The sequence below is a fragment of the Pteronotus mesoamericanus genome, unplaced genomic scaffold (genome assembly GCF_021234165.1).
Source record: "Pteronotus mesoamericanus isolate MK-2021 breed Mesoamerican mustached bat unplaced genomic scaffold, CSHL_Meso_final contig_69, whole genome shotgun sequence".
NCBI lineage: Eukaryota > Metazoa > Chordata > Mammalia > Chiroptera > Mormoopidae > Pteronotus > Pteronotus mesoamericanus.
In genome coordinates this window covers 3,913,530-3,931,920 of record NW_026555237.1, presented here as the reverse complement: position 1 = coordinate 3,931,920, position 18,391 = coordinate 3,913,530, and the positions used below count along the sequence as shown (strand labels likewise).

The window sequence follows — 18,391 nt, the reverse complement described above, 5'->3', positions numbered from 1 at the left end:
CTCTTCCCTCTCCTGCCCGCAACCGTTCAGTTTTTTCAACTTGTTCTACATACATCCCTTCATGAGCAAGGCTGTCACCACCATTCTGTGATGATTAAGAGCCGTGAACGTTCGGGTGAACAAATTCTATTCCTGTCAAGGCATCTTTTTTCACCAAGGCATGAAGGTCGTGCTACAATGCACAGATGATCTTCAGCCTCAGCCATGGTTCCTTTGGTAGTTCTTGTGGTTTTATATTATGGAATTGTTTTTGCAATGCTTTAAAGGCAGTCCTTGTTTCATCTTCTAAATAGTAAAATCTACATGAAATAAACGTTTTCACTCTGTACCTGAAGAACAAAAGCAGGAAAGGATGGAAGGCAGGACGGGCAAGCATAAGGCTGTAGGTAGGGAGATGGGACCTCTGTCCAGGACTCTGTCTCTAAAACTCCTTTTGCCTGCATCACCAGCCACGAGGAGAAGCTAGGTTTCCTTGGTCTTAATCAGTCTCACTGCCTTTCAACTCAAAGTGTGGCCTGTGGGACAGCAGCAGTCTCAGTGCCAGGGAGCTTGCGGAAATGCAGAATCCCGGGCCCCACCCAGGCCTACCAGATGAGTGTCTGCAATTTCCCAACATCTCCAGGTGATTTGTGGGGACGTTTGTGTGAGAAGCACTGTCCTTGTCCATCAGTCCTATACCAGGCTGTGCTACTGAGTCATTTGGGATCTGGAATTGTGGGCTCCTACCTTGTCAGTATAAGGTTCTAGAATATGTGTGTAGATTTTAAAGCTCCTCAAGTAATTTTGTTGCAGCTGGCCCGGCACCAGAAGTGGCCCATTGGTACAGCCCGCAGAGACTGGCACCCGGGAGCACAGAGCAACATGAAAAAGTGAGGGAATGTGTCTGCAGGGGCACGGGGAGAATATCCAGCACAACCTCTCCAGTTTCCACCCACTGAATCTGTTTTCCACAAAACTTTCCAATCTGTCATTCTAAATCTGATCATACGAAATTCTTTACTGGTACCCAATTGTCCTCAATACCAAATATATCTTAGATCTTATTATCACATATCAGTTCCTCCTGGTCAGGTCCCTGCCTGTGTTTCTCCTTTCATTTTACCCCCACATCCCCTCCCAGAAGCCGGACCAAATCACTTGCCACTGCTTGAACCCACAAAGCCTTCGCACATCCATGCCTTTGCTCACTCCATTCCTCCTATCTGGAAGGCCATCCCTCCATGAGTTCATCCTTTTGGGGACTCCTATTGCACCTGTGCCTGTTCGTCATTGTTCCCATCGCCCCATAAGGATTTATTTAATGTGCCCCTGGAGACTGCCCACAAGTAAAGGGACCACATCTGTTCTCTCTGGACCTGGATAAGAGTAGTATTGATTGGCGGTGGGGGCAAGGGAAGAAGGACAAAAACCTGACTGAGTTTAAAAGAGAATGGGAAGTGATGAACTGTATTCTGCAATTAAGAGAATCCATTTATGCCCTGGCTGGTGTGGCTCAGTGGATTGGGTGCCCGCCTGCGAACTGAAAAGTCGCTGATTCAGTTCCCAGTCAGGGCACATGCCTGGGTTGTGGGCCATGTCCCCAGTTGGGGGCATGCGAGAGGCAACCTATCAATGTATACTTCACACATTGAAGTTTCTCTCTCTCTTGTTTCTCCCTCCCTTCTCTCTCTAAAAATAAACGTAAATAAAATCTTAAAAAAAAAAGAGAATCCACTTACTAAGTTTTGCTGTAAAAGCGAGCAGGGAAATGGGATAGAATCTAGATGAAGAAGTGGGATCAAGAGAGGTTTTTTAATTTGGTTTTTAAACATGAACGAAATAACAGTGTGGTTGTAGGCTATGAGGATAATGTGGAGTGCGGGTACCGATGATGCAGTGAGGAGAGGAAAATGGCAGAGCAGTTGAGTAGCATGGAATGGATGAGATATACAAGGAAGGGCCAGCCTTAAAGGGAGTATGGGCTGCCGCTGGCCATCTGTAATAACGAAGAAATCGTAGGGTTCAGAGGCTCATATGATGGAGAGTAGGTAGACATGGTGGAGCCTGAGGAGGTTCTGCTGTCTCAGTGAAACCTGGACCAAAATGATCAGATGAGGTGTTGGAGCGGAGGTGATTGGAGCAGGTATGAAATAGATGTCTAAGAGAGAGAGAGTCGATATGGACCAAGGAAATGCAGTTACGGGTCATGAGTTTTAAAGTGAGACCCATCAGCATGGCTGCATATTTTCTGTAGCTTAGTTTGTCACACCAGCAGAGATTCCGTGGAAAGACAGGCATGATCCCTGCCCTCCTGGAGATTAGGCTTTAGAAGGGAAGATGGCATTGGACCAATAATTCCTTATTTAAATACAATGTGATGATTGCCATATTGGAAAATACAGAGGGCCAGTGAGTGTCTATCAGGGATGCCTGGCCTGCCCTGAGTGTCGGAAGCAAGTGGTGTATATACAGAATGAGGTCCTGGAAAAGACCCAAATTCTTGCCTTCTCTTTTGTTTGAATTACCACACAAATAGTGTGGTACAATGGCAGAGTAGTAACAAGTTACGTGTAATTTTGTGTTTCTTAATGATCTGCTGTGACTTTCATTCTAATTGTCATATAAGCTGTAAATCAACCGGCAAAAGTAGCATTTACCGAGGACTTTAGAGCAATCTAAGTGGACCTAACTGAAGGCAGGAAGGATGCTTGAGGAAGAAGGGCAGTACATGTAAGATGCCCAAAGTGTGTCATCTCTCTCTTGTTCCTTTTCCGCTGAATCTTCCTATAAGATGTGGGCAGTAGCTTAAATGTTAATGCTGTGAGAGGACAGAACATACCTTCCTGCCCCCCATGTGTGGCACGATCGAAGGTGGTTTAGCAGAAGGAGGTGGGGATTGCACAGAAGACTGTTGATCATTGGAAGTATAGTAGAACTTAGGCTTTACCACTAAAGAGCAGCCCTGGGCTCCCCAGCCAGCAGTCTCCAAGACCCTGGGAAATGTTGTTTTTGAGAGAACTGTTGAAATAGCACCGAGGAAAAAGTTGCCTCAGAATCTCGAACTTTGTAAATCCAGACCTTTAAAGGAAAGATGAAGGTCTAACTGAAATTATTTGAAACACTGTTTCATGAGATGAGTGGCCATGGGGGCCTCACCCTGTCGCTGGCAGCCTCTCTTCAGGCTCTTGCTCTCTCTCTTTCTTGGATGTGGCTGGTCAGCTAAACACACTGGGACCCTGAATCAGCAATAGCAGCACCACCTGGGAACTTGTTAGCATCAAAATTTATGGGCCCCTCCCACGCATCCCTCTCCAGACCCACTGAACCAGCATCTTCAGGAGTGGGGCCCAACAGCCGCATTTAAAAAAGATCCCCTGGTGATGTACATGGCACATTAATGTTTGAGAATCAGTGACCTAAAATACTATTGGTCTTTCATCCTAAACCTTTGTTCTCAGTTTGCTTATTAAATAATTTTTTGGTAAATTACTCCTGCAGTTCCCCACGAAACCAAAAAGGTGTGAAGAAGCAAGGACAGGTGCAATCACACCAAGAGAATGAACAGGGAAGCTTTCAAGAAGGACTTTCCTGAGAAATTAGAGCAGGAGTCTCTGCCTTGGCACTATTGACATTTTGGTAATGGTAATTCTTTTCTTTTTTTTAAGATTTTATTTATTTATTTTTAGAGACAGGGGAAGGGAAGGAGAAAGAGAGGGAGAGAAACATCAATGTGAGAGAGAAACATTGATTGTTTTCCTCTTCCTATGCATCGGACTGGGGACAGAACTTGCAACCTAGGCACGTGCCCTGACTGGAAATTGAACCTACGACCTTTCATTTTGCCAGATGATACCCAACCAACTAACCACACTGGGCAGGGCAGTAATGATAATTCTTTGTTGTAGGGAGCATCTGGGCATTGTAAGATGCTTAGCAGCATCCCTGGCCTTTACCCACTGGACGCCAGTAGTACCCTTTAAGTTTTGGTTTAAGATAACTGATTTTGTCTGAAGATTTTGCTAAATGTTCCCAGGATGAGGGAGGAGGCAAAATTGCCCATCCTCAGGGTAACCATAGCTTAGAGTAATGCAAGTTAGGGGTCTGCAGAGGAGGCCATTGGGGAGGGATATTTTATAGAGGCAGAGGAGTGTCATGCATAACAGGACAATAATATGTGCCCCGGCTCAGTGCTCACCAGGCATGGCTTGTGTTTTGCATGTCCCTTTTACTCTTTACAACAAATCTATGCTTGTTGTAAAGCAAGTCCTATTTTTCCTACTTTATCGATGAAGAAACCAAGGTTACACTGGATACACTGGAAAGTGATGCGCCAGGGGTTCAATCCCAGGTCCACTTAACCATCATGCTGTATTGCCAGTCATGCACATGTGTGGATATATGTATCAATCTTTATCTTTCCATCTGTGAGTCCTTTGGCCTATCCCTGTGTATCTTTCAAATCTAGGAAGGACTGGAGAGGGTCAGAGCCCAAAAGTGACCTTTGAAACACTTGAGCTGGCACAAAAAACAGGTATCCAAACAAGGTATCCTCTCCCACTGCATCCCTCTTAGCCCCCACCTTTGCCCTGCCCCTGTGCCCAGGAGCCTTCAGCCTATGCCTGCTTCTCCCCCGTCGAGCCCCGTCCGTTGGTGGAAGTTTTGCGTGCTTATCGAGCCCTTTCCCTCTGCAAGGGTTTAAGAGCTTGAACTCCACTGGACGCCCCCGAGGTCCTGGGTATCAAAGGCTCCTCTGTGCAGGGCCTGGAGGGCAGCTCTCATCATCAAAGGGAACTGCTGGGAAGGGAGTGTGAACAGGACCCAGACTTGGGCAGCCTGGTCTCTTCTGATCCCGACCCTGATGGTGCCAGGAGTGCCACAGAGGTGGGCGTCCGCGCGCTCGGGAGGGAGCGCAGTGCTCTGGATCTCAGTTTCTCCATTTGTAAATTGAGGGCATAGGACCAGATGGTCTCTAAAAGAGGGTGTTCCTTATAGGACAGTGGTTTCTCAGGCCTAGTTGTGCATCAGAATCACCTGTGGAGAGAGTTGCCTGTCCTCCTCTCTGATGCAGTCCGCTCTCTGGTCCCCAGCCTCTGTTTAAGGTCTCAGGTGATTTCCAGGTGTGCAGCCGGGGCTGAAAACCAGTGCACCGGGGGAAGGGGCTTGAGGCTGGGCTAGCCTTGGGTTTGGGCCTCAGCTCTGTCACTGTGAGATCCTAAGGCCCTGGGCCTCAGATTTGTACATCTATAAACTGGGGATTATGAAATCTACCTCATAGGAGTAAAACAATAAAATTAGGTACATTCATAAAGTGACCATCCAAGGCAGGCATTCAGTGAGAGTAGACTCCCCTCTCCCGCCTCCCTTTTGACACCCTGCTTGGCAGTACTGTACATTTTTTAAAGAGGAGTTTTACTGTGCATTGGTTTACGAAATTAAAGGAACCAGAGTGCCTTTTGCACTCTGTTCATAAATATTGATAGTTTCTTCTTATCACTCCCATAATAAGGGTTGTAATGATCTTATGTATGCAAAGGTTTTGAAGGTGGACAAAAGCAGGCTGTTTTCAGTATCAGAAGGAGTTAGAGCAAAATATTAACAGGAATTGATTTGGGCTGGTGACTCATGTTCCTCTCTATTTTCTGTGCATTTTCTAAACCCTTCCTTGCTTAAAATCCTTTCGTGGCTTCCCAGGGCTCTCAGCGCAGCATGCAGTCACCTCACGGTGGCTCCCAAGACCTGCCTGACCAGCCCTACGTGTCAGCCCCTTCAACCTGTTCTTGACCCGCCTCCCCTTCTTACCCAGGGCTTCAAACACAGGCTTTTAAAAAGTTGTGGTAAAATATTCATAACATAATACTTATTGTTTTAACCTTTTTGAGTGTGCAATTCAGTGACATCAAGTACATTCACAGTGTTGTGTTACCATCACCACTATTCACCTTCAGAACTTTTTCATCGTCCCAAACAGAAACTCTTAGCTACTGAAGAACTGCCCATTTCCCCCTGCTTTCATCCCCTGGTAACTTCTCTTCTTTCTGTCTCTATGAATTTGCTTATTCTAGGTACCTCATGTAAGTGGTGTTAATACAGTATTTGTCTTGTTTTCTGGTTGATTTCACTTAGCATAATGTTTTCATGGTGCATCCATGTTCTATGGCATGTGTATCAGAATTCCATTCCACTTGCTGTCCACATACTATTCCCTTGTATATATGCACTATATTTGTGTATTCATTTATCTATTGATGTACATTTGGTTGTTTTCATCCTTTGGCCATTGTGAGCAATGCCGCTGTGAACATGGGCGAACAAGTGTCTGTTTGAGTCCCTGCTTTCAATTCTTTGGAGTTGGTGGGGAGGAAACATTTTCCTTCTAGGTTCTTTGGCTGGTCTGTTCATCAAATTAACGTAAGACCGATGATGCGGAGAAAAAAATTAAGAATATGAAGGCCTGCAGGCAGTAGGCAGTTGGAGCTGATGTCATCCTGAATTAAGGAGAAGGGGTAAGAGTCAGGGACTCCAAAGGGGAGAAAGGCGATTCACATGGAGTTGGAAAAAACGGGTGCTGGCCATGCCCTGCAGAGACAATGGGACAGAGAGGACTTGCTCTCCAAGCCCTGCCTAGTTTCTCCATTCTTTGTAGATGTCTCTGGTGATGGCACTCTTCCTTTATCTAAATTGTTTTAGACAGTTCAAGGGTGAGAAAAGGCTCAGTTGCCTTCAGCCTGCCTGGGCGGCAAATTCTGGGGAGATTCTTTCTGAACCCTTATAGACTATTTATACCCAGAAGTGGAATTGATAGATTAAATGATAATTCTGTATTTAACTATTTGAGTAACCACTAAACTTTTCCATGGTGGCTGTTGCATCACTTTACATTCCCACTAGCAGTGCACAAAGGTTCCAATCTCTCCTCCACATCCTCACCAACACTTGTTATTTTCTGTTTGTTTCTATCGTGTTATAGTAGCCGTCTTAGTGAGTGTGAGGTGGCCAAGATACAGACATTTTGTCAGATCCTCTTCTCCAGTCCAGGGCTTTGCAACTGTTGGTCCTTATGTTCAAATCTTGCTTTTTCCTCACCCTTTAGGGGTTAGCTTAATTCTTACTTCCCCTGCAAAGTCTTCTCTGTTCCTGAAAACTAAATTATTTCCCCTTTTAATCTCTCGTATTCTGTTCAGTCCCTCCACAGCATTTGCCATACTTTGTATTTATATAGTGAGTAATTCACTCTTCAAACTCCTGTTGGAAAAGGAAGGGGCCGTGTTTGTGGGATCACCTTGTGAACCAAGTTCTGAGCTCAGCACCTGGCCTATAATAGGAGCTCAATAAACTGTCTCATAAAGCCTCCCTTGACTTGCCTGGTGCTCATGTTTATGACAAGCTAAGGCAGAACTGAATGCAGAATGATGGTGAAGGCATTACTGTAAGTTAATTTGCCAGCTGGTAAAGGCAAAATATACATTAAGGGTTTTGACCTTCAGCTTGTGTTTTGAACTGACTAAAAGGACATGATGCATTCCGGCTCCTGTTAGAATTCAGGCAGCCTCCAGGGGGTCAGGCAGCCAGCAGGGTGTTCAGAGTATGTGCTCTTCCTACTTTAGAGTAAATCCTGGCTCTATCCCTTTCTGTCTAGTTTCCTTCATCTGTCAAATGGAGATCATAGTATTACCTACCCCCTATACTTGAGGTGAGTACGGTATTCAATGAGTTACTATGTATAAAGTTCTTAGAACAGGACCTGGTACATTGAAAGCTCTCAGTCAATGGGATCAATTTGTTTTCGCCCTGATTCTGGAGAGACACAGAAAATAAGCAAGCACTGAAGAGCTCTGCCAATTGCTTCTTTCCTCTAGTTCTCAGGGATGGATCTTGAAAGGAGCTGCCCATTGCTCTCTCTGATCAGGCCCAGAATTAAGGGATTTTTAAGTTTTGGTCCTTAGCATTTCTCCAGGAGTGCTCTCTACTTGTGTGGTACAGAGGCGGTCACTACAATCACCCTCTCAACACTGCTCCCACAGGGTGCTCAGGATAGATGGGAGCCTCCGATTCCCCTGTGGAAGCCAAAAGGGCTGGGGATTCTCTCTCTCCTGTTGCTGGCAGTTAGTGCTTGGGGTTGTGCTCCAAGCATGGGCAAGTAGGTGTTTCTGCCTTGGACTATTGGGTCTGGATAGATTCAGGCATAGGCATAGGTCACACAGAGATTCTTCTTGGCAGCTGGGGAAGATTTACGGGTCCGTGTGTGCCACGAGTAGCCAGTGACTCCGAGTGTTGAGTGCTGACGGTGCCTATGGTGGCATCCTAGGCAAAAATGGTCAATTTTCGTTTTTGCTCTTTTTGTTTGTTTTGTGACATGTCTATTTTATTTTACACTGAGAAATTACACATAATGACAAACTCTAATAGGAATTCAGTTATTTTTAAATAACTGCTTTATAGAGCTATAACTTATACTGTACAACCCATCTATTTGAAGTTACAATTCATGGGTTTCTAACATAATCACAGAATTGTGCCACCATTACCAAAATCAAGTATAGAACATTTTTATCACCATTTGCTTCCAAAGAGCTCTACCCATTAGCATTCACTTCCCCTCTCCCCTAGCCTGTGCCAGGCAACATGAATCTTCTTTTTTATTCCTATAGATGGCAAAGTGTACTTAAACCAAGACTTAAACTATTTTTCTTTCTTTGGAGGAAGGTTTCTCCTTTAGGCTTGCATTAGTTACCTATACTGAAGAACAAGTGACCCCAAAATTCGCAGCTTAAAATAACATGCATTTATTTTGTCACACTTTTATGGAGTAGGAGTCCAGGTGCAGCTGACCTTGGTCCTCTGCTTCAGGACCTCTCACGAGGCATCCTGTGTTGGTCAAGGCTACAGTCTTACCTGAAGGCTTAGCTGGGGAAGCACGTTTCAAGCTCACGTTGTTGCTGGCAGGACTCAGTTCCTTGAGGATTGCAGGACTGAGGGGCTCATTTCCTTGCTGGCTGTTGTGTGAAGGCCACCTTCAGTTCCTGACTTCATCAAAGCCTACCTGAGAATTTGCCAGCAAAACCGAAGTTACGATCTTTTGTGATCTAATCATTGAAATGGCATTCCCTCAATGTGGTTCTGTGCGTGCGTGTGTGTGTGTGTGTGTGTGTTTTATTGATTATGCTATTACAGTTGTCCCATTTTTTCTCCCCTTTATGCCCCTCCGCACTGCACCCCCACTTCCCTCCAGCATTCCCCCCCTTAGTTCATGTCTGTGGGTCATACATATAAGTTCTTTGGCTTCTCCATTTCCTGTACTATTCTTAACCTCCCCCTGTCTGTTTTGTACCTACTATTCATGCTTCTTATTCCCTGTACCTTTCCCCCCATTCTCCTCCTCCCCTTCCCCACTGATAGCCCTCCATGTGATCTCCATTTATGTGGTTCTGTTCCTGTTCTAGTTGTTTGCTTAGTTTGTTTTTATTTTGTTTTTGTTTTTTAAGTTTACTTGTTGATAGTTGTGAGTTTGTTGCCATTTTGCTGTTTATGGTTTTGATGTTCATCTATTTCTTAGCTAAGCCCCCTTAACGTTTCATATAATAAGGGCTTGGTGATGACGAACTCCTTTAACTTTACCATGTCAGGGAAGCACTTTATCTGCCCTTCCATTCTAAATGACAGCTTTGCTGGGTAGAGTAATCTTGGATGTACATCCTTGTCTTTCATGACTTTGACTACTGCTTTCCAGCCCCTTCTTGCCTGGAAGGTTTCTTTTGAGAAATCAGCTGACAGTCTTACAGGAACTCCTTTGTAGGTAACTGTCCCCTTTTCTCTTGCTGCTTTTAAGATTCTCTCCTTATCTTTAATCTTCAGTAATTTAATTATGATGTGTCTTGGTGTGTTCTTCTTTGGGCCCAGCTTGTTTGGGACCCTCTGAGCTTCCTGGACTTGTTGCTTTTTGCCAGATGTCTGTTGCTTTTGCCAGATTGGGGAAGTTTTCTTTCATCATTTTTTCAAGTAAGTTTTCGGTTTCTTGCTCTTCCTCTTCTCCTTCTGGCACCCCTATGATTCGGATGTTGGAACATTTAAAGTTGTCCCAGAGGTTCCTAAGCCTCTCCTCATTTTTTTGAATTCTTGTTTCTTTATTCTGTTCTGGTTGACTGTTTATTTCTTCTTTTGTTGCAAGTGTTGATTTGAGTCCCGATTTCCTTCCCTTCAATGTTGGTTCCCTGTATAGTTTGCTTTATTTCATTTTGTATAGCCTTCGAATCTTCCTTCATTTGACAGCCATACTCAATCATTTCTGTGAGCACCCTGATTACCAGTGTTTTGAACTCTGCATCTGATAGGTTTGCTATCTCTTCGTCACTTAGTTCTTTTTTTGGTGTTTTGATCTGTTCTTTCATTTGGGCCATATTTCTTTGTCTCAGTGCACCTGTTACTTTGTAAGGGGCCGAGCCTTGTGTAATCACCAGGGCTGGGCAACCCACTTCACTGTGTTATGGTGCTCTGTGTGGGGGAGGGGTCAGAAAGGGAACAATGCCACTTGCTGGCTCTCACCCTGCTTTCAGTCACTTCCCTTGCTACCTGCAAGTTAATTGGACCCTTCTGGTGCTTGCTGGTAGGTGGGTGTGTGTACATTCTAGGGCTATGTGGGTCCCTCCTATGGACTCTCTTGTGAGACTGTGAGTTTCTCCCACTGCTGCAACCCCTACAGGTTTTTACAGCCAGACATTTTGAGGCTTTATTTCCCCATGCTGGAGCCCTGGGTTGCGCAGTCTGTCTCGCTTCCCTGTTGTTCCTCCCATTTATCTGCATGTGAATGTGGGCCCACCCGGTCCTCCAGGTGCAGCCTTGCTGTGGGTCCTCTCCACCCCAGCTGCCCATCTCTGCCCTGCCCACCAGTCTGGATGAATGCTTCTTCTTTAATTCCTTGTCATTGGAATTCCATACAGTTCGAATTTCTCACAGTTTTGGTTGGGTTTATTTTTTTAAATTGATTGTTGTCCTTCTTTTGGTTGTGCAAGGAAGCAAAGCATAGTCTACCTATGACTTCATCTTGGCTGGAAGTCAGCATGGCTATATTCTTTTGGTTAGAAGGAAGTTATTCAAGGGAAGGAGATTACATAAGACCATGAATACCAGGAAGTGGGGCGCTTTGGGGCCATCTTGGTAGCTGTACCAAAACTGTCCTGGAACCCTCCCATGAGTTTTGTAAATTACTCAATATCTTTATAATACTTTTTTTTTTTGGCTTCAGCTAACCTGAATTGGTGACTTGTTTTCATTCAGACCAATATACAGATGTTTGTTGACTTAAGATGGGGTTACAACCCAATAAATCCTTTGTAAGTTAAAAATATTGTTAAGTGAAAATTTAATACATCTAACCTACTGGACATCATAGCTTAGCCTAGCCTATCTTAAATGTACTCAGAACACTTAGAGTAGCCTGCAGTTGGGCAAATATCTTGAGTTTCATCTCAAAAGTAATTGCCTTTCTCTTCTCACCAGAAACAGGAGACACAAGATGGGTATTGTGTAGACTTGATGGGGTACAAAAACGAAAACAAAAATCCAAAAGCTACTGGCAGCCCAGTGCACTGTGTTGAGTGTTTTTCCTTGTGATCTGTGATCACATGCCTGACTGGGAGCCTTGGCTCATTGCCTCTGCCCAGCATCATGAGGGAGTATCGTACCACATATTATGAATGCAAGAAAAGATCAAAATTTAAAGTACAGTTTCTACTGAGTGCATGTTGGTTTTGCATCATCATAAGGTCTAAAAATTGTTAAGTCAAACCATGGCCAGTCAGGGACCATCTGTACTTGCCCACTGTTCTGTAATTTTGTGAATCTGGTTTCTATTGATCTAGCTCCTTTCTCTGTGAGTTATTGACACTACTAATTGTTCCTTTTTATTTTTCAAAGTTATCGGTTCTGTATCTGAATACTTTACTACCCCAGAACCAGTTGGCCAGCATTTATCAAAAATTAGTTTGGATGTTAATCTTCACAAAGATCGTAGAAGAGAGATTAGGAACCTCTCAAATTAGCTTTATCAAAGTTGGAGAACTGAGTCCTATTAATGGAACAGCTGATAAATTCTTATATCCAAACCAAGGCTTTTGCAGTTAATCCTCATTTTGGCTATGACCCAAAGGTTGTTTTCTTCCTTAGAAGTTCTGCAGAATTTTAGTATCAGAAATCCAGTGCCAATGAGCTTATATAAGAAAAGAGAATTTATTGTTTCACATAACTAGGAGAACTACTGGGGAGGCTCACAGGGTCAAAAGAAGAACTACAGAGCTCCAGGACCTGCAGCCAGTGGCTCCAGCCACACAGCTCTCACTGATGCTCTTGCTGACATTTCTATCACCTTTGTGTCTCCCTTTCTTGGCCTCCTTCCTTACTTACAATTGTGTCTCTGTATGTGACCTTTAGTTTTTCAGCCAGAAGAGAAAGAAGAGTTGGGTCAGGTCCTTAGTCTCAATGCCAGGAAGATGGGGTACTAAGCCAGGCCAGAAGAAGGGCCATGAAAAACTACTGCTCGGTACAGGCCCCAACTCAAGCCCATTTGTCAGTGCCCCTCCCCCCGCCCCCAAGGCATGGACAGACCAACCATGTAAGTGATCCCTGAAATAGTCAAAATTCCAAAAAGGAGAAGACACTGCCAGCATCTGTAGTGAGACCCTACCCAGAAACTGTGGATTGGAGGAATTTTTTTTTTGGCCAATAGTTTTCATGGAGTCTTAGTGTTCATTTCATTGCACCCAAGGTCCAGTGTCTTAGACCACTGGTAAAACAAGGTTACACTGAATTTTGCCAGCAATGATTTCACTTGTTCCCTAACTACTTGACAACTGAGAAAAAATTACTGATAGAGATATGAAGGCCAAGGATGACATGGAAAGTTGTTGCCCAGTTCATGGGTCTAGGACCAAGGTTAAAGTATATTAACAAAACAGGCCAGAGCTTTTCCTTTACTGCCACTTTCTATGACTTCTGAGCAGATTGTTGAATTTTGTTTTTAACCTTTCAGGTGAAGAATGATCTGTCAGGTTTATGAAAACCATGTGCATTCAGAGGCTTATCTTAGTGTGTTTAAACTCATGGGCTCCTAGGTCTTGATCTTGGATTGAGATCAAGATCAGTCAGACGTGGCTTTTGGAAGTAATATTGTGCTTCCTTTAAATGTGTGTAGTGAGACTGAAGGTACCGTAGTAATTCTTCCAAGGACGTACTACAGTGGGCTTCCTGTAGGGAGCTCGTCCTGATCTGGGACCATTCACAGTTGCTCGGGGATGTACACACTGTTAGCTGATCACTGTTCTTTGGCAGTTCTTTATGGAGGGCCCTGAGTATGCTAATTGCTAGAAGGAATGGTGTAGAATAAACTGCCTCATTCTACCTACTTATAGCCTGGTTTAGGGCTCTACCACCCAGTAAAGAAGCAGCTCACTTCTAAATTTAGATTGGGATCCAATATTAAGAATGGTAGTGGGGTGTAGGAAAGTGAAGATAAAACCTACCTGATATCTCCCAGAAGCAAAAGGGTGTGTAAAGGGCAGGAACTCAGTTCTTGGTTCAGACAGATTTGGGCTTGACTCTTAGCAAAGACACCCCTTGGCTTTGTGACATTCAGAAATTAGTTAACTTCTTCAAGCCTCTGTTTTCTCATCTGTAGAATGGGGCTAATAATAACACAAACCCAATGGGATTGTTTGATGTGTTTTAATAAGACAATCCAAGGAAGACCTTTAGCATCATATAGGCATATTGCTTGAGAATCACTATGGTAGTTGTAATAACTTCAGGAATCATGATTTTTTGGGCCCACCTCCCACGATACACATAGAACTCCTCCCAAGTCTCCATACACAGAGCAAACCACCACTACCACCTGTGGGGGGCATGGGGTCTCTGGCAGAGACTTTAGAATCAGGCTAACTTGGATTTATATGTAGGATTCAACTCTCAGAGATCCATTCCCCCAACTGTAAAATGAGTAAAATGATATAGTAACATAGGTTGTTAGGGTTACAGATAATAATAAGCTCCACTGCAGGTTGGCTTTTAAAAAATTCCTCATCTGGCCATCTTTGCCAGCCAGCCGAGGTCATAGTAATGGTTTAAGTGAGCATCTCTAGAAGACAATCTCAGTTGTCCCTGATGTCAGTTTTTTTCTTACTGGTCCTGAGCCAGACTTCTTTGCTTTTTGATCTGGCCTGATTTCCTCTAAATCAGGGTCTGTGGAGCCATAATAATGGGCACTGCCACTTGGAAATATGATCTTCATATAATTCATCATGGCATGGGTGCCAATTAAGAGGCAACAGAGAGATCAATCTCAGCCACACTGAGAGTGGATGTGTAAGACTGAATTATAAATGCACACTAATATAGTTGTGATTTTTGCATCAAGACTGGCAAGAAACCTTAGCAAATAAAAGATTTGTTTGATATAGAAAAAATGATGTTCAAAGGTCACAGTTTCTTGGGAAAGTTCTCTCCACTTCTGTCTGATACTGGAAATCTACAAATCAATAAAAAGTGCATTTTCCCCAAGTTACTGATTCTTCACATTGCAGATTCTTCCCCTGACACCATTTCATATGGGTCCCTATTCAGGAGGAAAAAGGCATGGGTGTGTTTAAAAGCTTGATGACATCTGCTGACATTCTCCCTGCTTGTGTCTTGCAGCCTACTTCTGCTTCCTCCTGACTGCTCTGGGTGTGACAGCTGGCGCCCATCGCTTGTGGAGCCACAGGTCCTATAAGGCCAAGCTGCCTTTGAGGATATTTCTGGCTGTTGCCAACTCCATGGCTTTCCAGGTAGGAATGGAGTGGACATTCCTCCACAGACATTCTAGGCTCCGTGCTCAGGCTTCAAACGCCCCCTGCCTGTCCCACATTTTATTTCCTTGCAGCTTTACATACTATAAAATGTCACCTGCGTACTTCATGGCTCAAGGCACGCAGAACTATAGAGGAGGAAAGGAGATTGCTCCTTCCAGAATTCATGCCCTCATTGTGCCCTGAAACCCTCCACATTTGTCCAGCTCTAATAGGAGCCAAGTTTGGTGCTGAGTATGCTGTATGCTTATTGCATTTGATCCTTGCACTAACCGCATGGGTTAGGTGTTACATATGCTCCCATTTCACAGATGAGGAAACTAAGGCTTAATGAAGTTAAAGAATGTATTCAAATTATATGACTTAAAAAATGAGCACCTCGGATAGGCAAATGCAGGTCTGATACAAAGCCATCACTCCTACAATACACATTCCTGAGGTCACCCTCTAAGTTCGCTGTGGAAAGCCTATTCAGTATGGAGTTGGAAGACTCAGGATTCGAGTCTGACGGTTGCTAGCTGTGAATCGCTTACTCATCTCCAGTTTTTTTATCTTTGTTTTTAAAAAATATTTTATTTATTTATTTTTAGACAGAGGGGAAGGGAAGGAGAAAGAGAGGGAGAGAAACGTCAGTGTGTGGCCACCTCTCGCATGCCCCCCAGTGGGGACCCGGCCCACGACCGAAGCATGTGCCCTGACTGAGAATCGAACCGGCGACCCCTTGGTTCTCAGGCCAACACTCAATTCACTGAGCCACACCAGCCAGGGCTCCAATTTTTTTATTTGTAAAAATACAGAGGTGACCTCACTCCCAGAGTTGTGAAACAATTAGAAATTGAAAGGCACTATAAAAATGTAAAAGGGAGTCCCCGCTTCACCAGCACTGGGCTATATTTTTTAGGGCTGTTCCAGTCCTAGACCATTTCCCACCACCTTGGTCGCTTTCTGAGCTGCTGGGTTTTTGGATTGATCATGGATCTCTGTTTTCCCAGGCAGGGTGAGTGGGAACAACTTGTTTTCAAAGTTTTTGACCATATATGAGTGCAAATGATTCCAGACCCTGTGAATTTTCACCCATTGGGAAGAAACAGCAATTCCCAAACGTGCTTTAGGGTCAAAGGAAACAAGTGACCCAGGATCCCCTCTGTGACCCTCAGACAAGCAAGTCGCGTGACCACTTCTGCAATGAGCCTCCCATCCCTACAAGACAGCCTGGTCCTAAGCATTTTTCTAAGCTCCTCTTGTGTCTAAGAATTCAAATGCCTGTTTCAGGCTTCCCTCCTACAGTCTGAGTATTCATAAAGCAAATACAACCTAACAATAGATCCCTTAGAGAACACAATTCATATTCTGAATACCTACTGATTATAATTCAAGTGTAGTCGGGAATTAGAAACAGGGTCCTAGGGGAGAAGCTGCTGTGCACAAAGGAGTAGTTGGCAGCTTCTTGGTCGCATGTTTTGTTCATCACTGGTGATGTGAACTAGACTGCACTTTATTTTGACTTCAGCCATCTTAGTTCAGTGTTGCACTTTGTTTATCTTAACAAGAAACTACGATAATGAGAATTTAGAAACTCATTAACTTAGGTCTTGTATGCTATTTAGGATTAACTCAGTAATTTTCATTTACTTTGTTCAAGCAATTTATTACTTTTAGCCTCCAATTACATACTTGTATGGTTATAAAGCACCTCTATTATTGAAATTTTTTTCCAACATCAATAACTTGAAATTGAGAGCATAAACCTTTTTTCCCAGTGAAATTATTTGTTTGTAACTCAATTTTTGAGAACCTATGTTTCCTTTACAAAATATCCCATAACAGAACATCACATGGTGATTTTAAATTTACTTTGGTGAGAAAAGTACATTGTGGACACGGGTCCTGGAATAAATTCTTGGCCCTGCCATTTGCTAAATATGGGCCTTTGTGCAAGTTTCTGTTCCTTCATGTGCAAAGCGGGGAGGGCAATAATACTTACCTCACAGAGTTGTTGGGAGGATGAAATAGGAAATAAAAAGTACTCAGACTGTGAAGTACCCAGAGGCACTCAGTGAATATCATTCCCCCTCTTCTTTATTAGAATGAGCACATCATCTGATTCATGTCTGTATTTTAGTGCCTCTCATATAGAAAACACTCAATGATTGTTTGTTAAATGAATCAATAGTTTCAAAAAGCATTTTTAGGAATTGTCAAATTTGAACTATGCCTACATCTTCCAGGGCCACAGATAAGTATTGAGCCCCTGCTGTGTGGCAGGCACTGAACTAAAAGCACACTGGGTTTAATGATTACCAAACACAGTCACAATACTTGCCTTCATGGAACCTTCTGTCTAGTGGCATATTAGAATCCCCACAGTTTCGCAGTGGAAATGTCAGTGCTCTGTGGGCCTGGGGTTTTAAAACAATGTCACTTAGAAGGTAAGGTCAGAATAGGGCCAGCTCCCATATAATGTATAACTGTCAGAAGGAAATAGTGCAGTTGACCCAGACCATTTATCTTTAGGAAGAAAACCACCTGGGAATGTAAAAATGTGCTGTGATCTGCCAGTCTAGGGTATTGACCTATATCCCTGACTTAATGTAAAGTCATTGATTTAGTTTCCCTTAGATGTCCCTCTGGGTGTTTAAAGATAGTTTCAAAGGTTCTTGTCTGCTTTCTTCCATCAGAATGGTCATGCCTTTGGCCACAATGGACAAAAAGCCCTGAGGATCATGAGGACTTTTGCTAGATGCTTCAAACAAGATCTTGATCATCAAAAACAATGTTCTAAAAATTAGGACTGAAACATTTGAAATTCCCTTTTCTCTTTATTTTGTAGAGGATGCATGTGATGTGCAGGGGGCGGTAGTGGGAAAGGTGGAGGTACTTTTACTATGAAAAGATGTCTCTCTGCTATTGTCTCTGGGTTTTCCTAGAGACTTCTTCTTAAATAGGGATTAAGGCCTTCAGTTCTTTCCATTGAAAATCTCTTGTTATTATTCAGGAGCCCTGTTGATGTGGAGATAACAGGCGAGTGCTCCCTATTCCCATGATTAGGTTTCAGACTTGGTGGTGAGCCTTCCCACAGTCAGTCAGGCGTTGGTAAAACCCAGTTGATAGGCACTGGTAAAACAGTTTCTCTTGAGGACAGATCTTGCTAAGGAAAAGAGAGCTGTACGCAGAGCTCCCGTTTCAAAATGGTTACTTCTTTCCTTTTCTTGCTAGAAGAGCAAGGGGATTTTCCCAGCTATTCATGCTGAGAACTTGGTAGGGCCCCTGGAGGTAACATTCCTGAATGTGCGGAGCCCACTGCGATTGAGCGCTCTAGGAGTTTCTTACTCTCAAGCTTGTCCACAGTAACTCATCAATTAAAGTAATTCATCACTTAGAGTTTAAAAGTATCCCTACCCATTTAGGCTTTTGCTCCTGGGCCTCTGCTTGTAATAGGCTGCAATTCCCTATACTGTCTGTCTGTTTCTCTAGTTTTGGGGACAGCAGCTTGCCTGTGACCTCATTTCTCAGATGGATCTGAGAGTTGTTGATTTTCAGTCTGGCTTTTTTTTCCCCTTGTTGCCAGGATAGGAGTG

The 18,391-nt window shown here is 43.7% G+C and overlaps 1 protein-coding gene across 1 annotated transcript in view; it reads left to right on the top strand.

Annotated features, from left to right (window-relative positions):
• SCD5 (stearoyl-CoA desaturase 5) overlaps positions 1–18,391 on the top strand; it is a 155,359-nt gene that overhangs the window by 80,784 nt on the left and 56,184 nt on the right. The window contains exon 2 of the mRNA XM_054582334.1: positions 14,662–14,792. Coding sequence (XP_054438309.1) covers positions 14,662–14,792 — 131 coding nt within the window. The remainder of the gene's footprint in view (positions 1–14,661; positions 14,793–18,391) is intronic.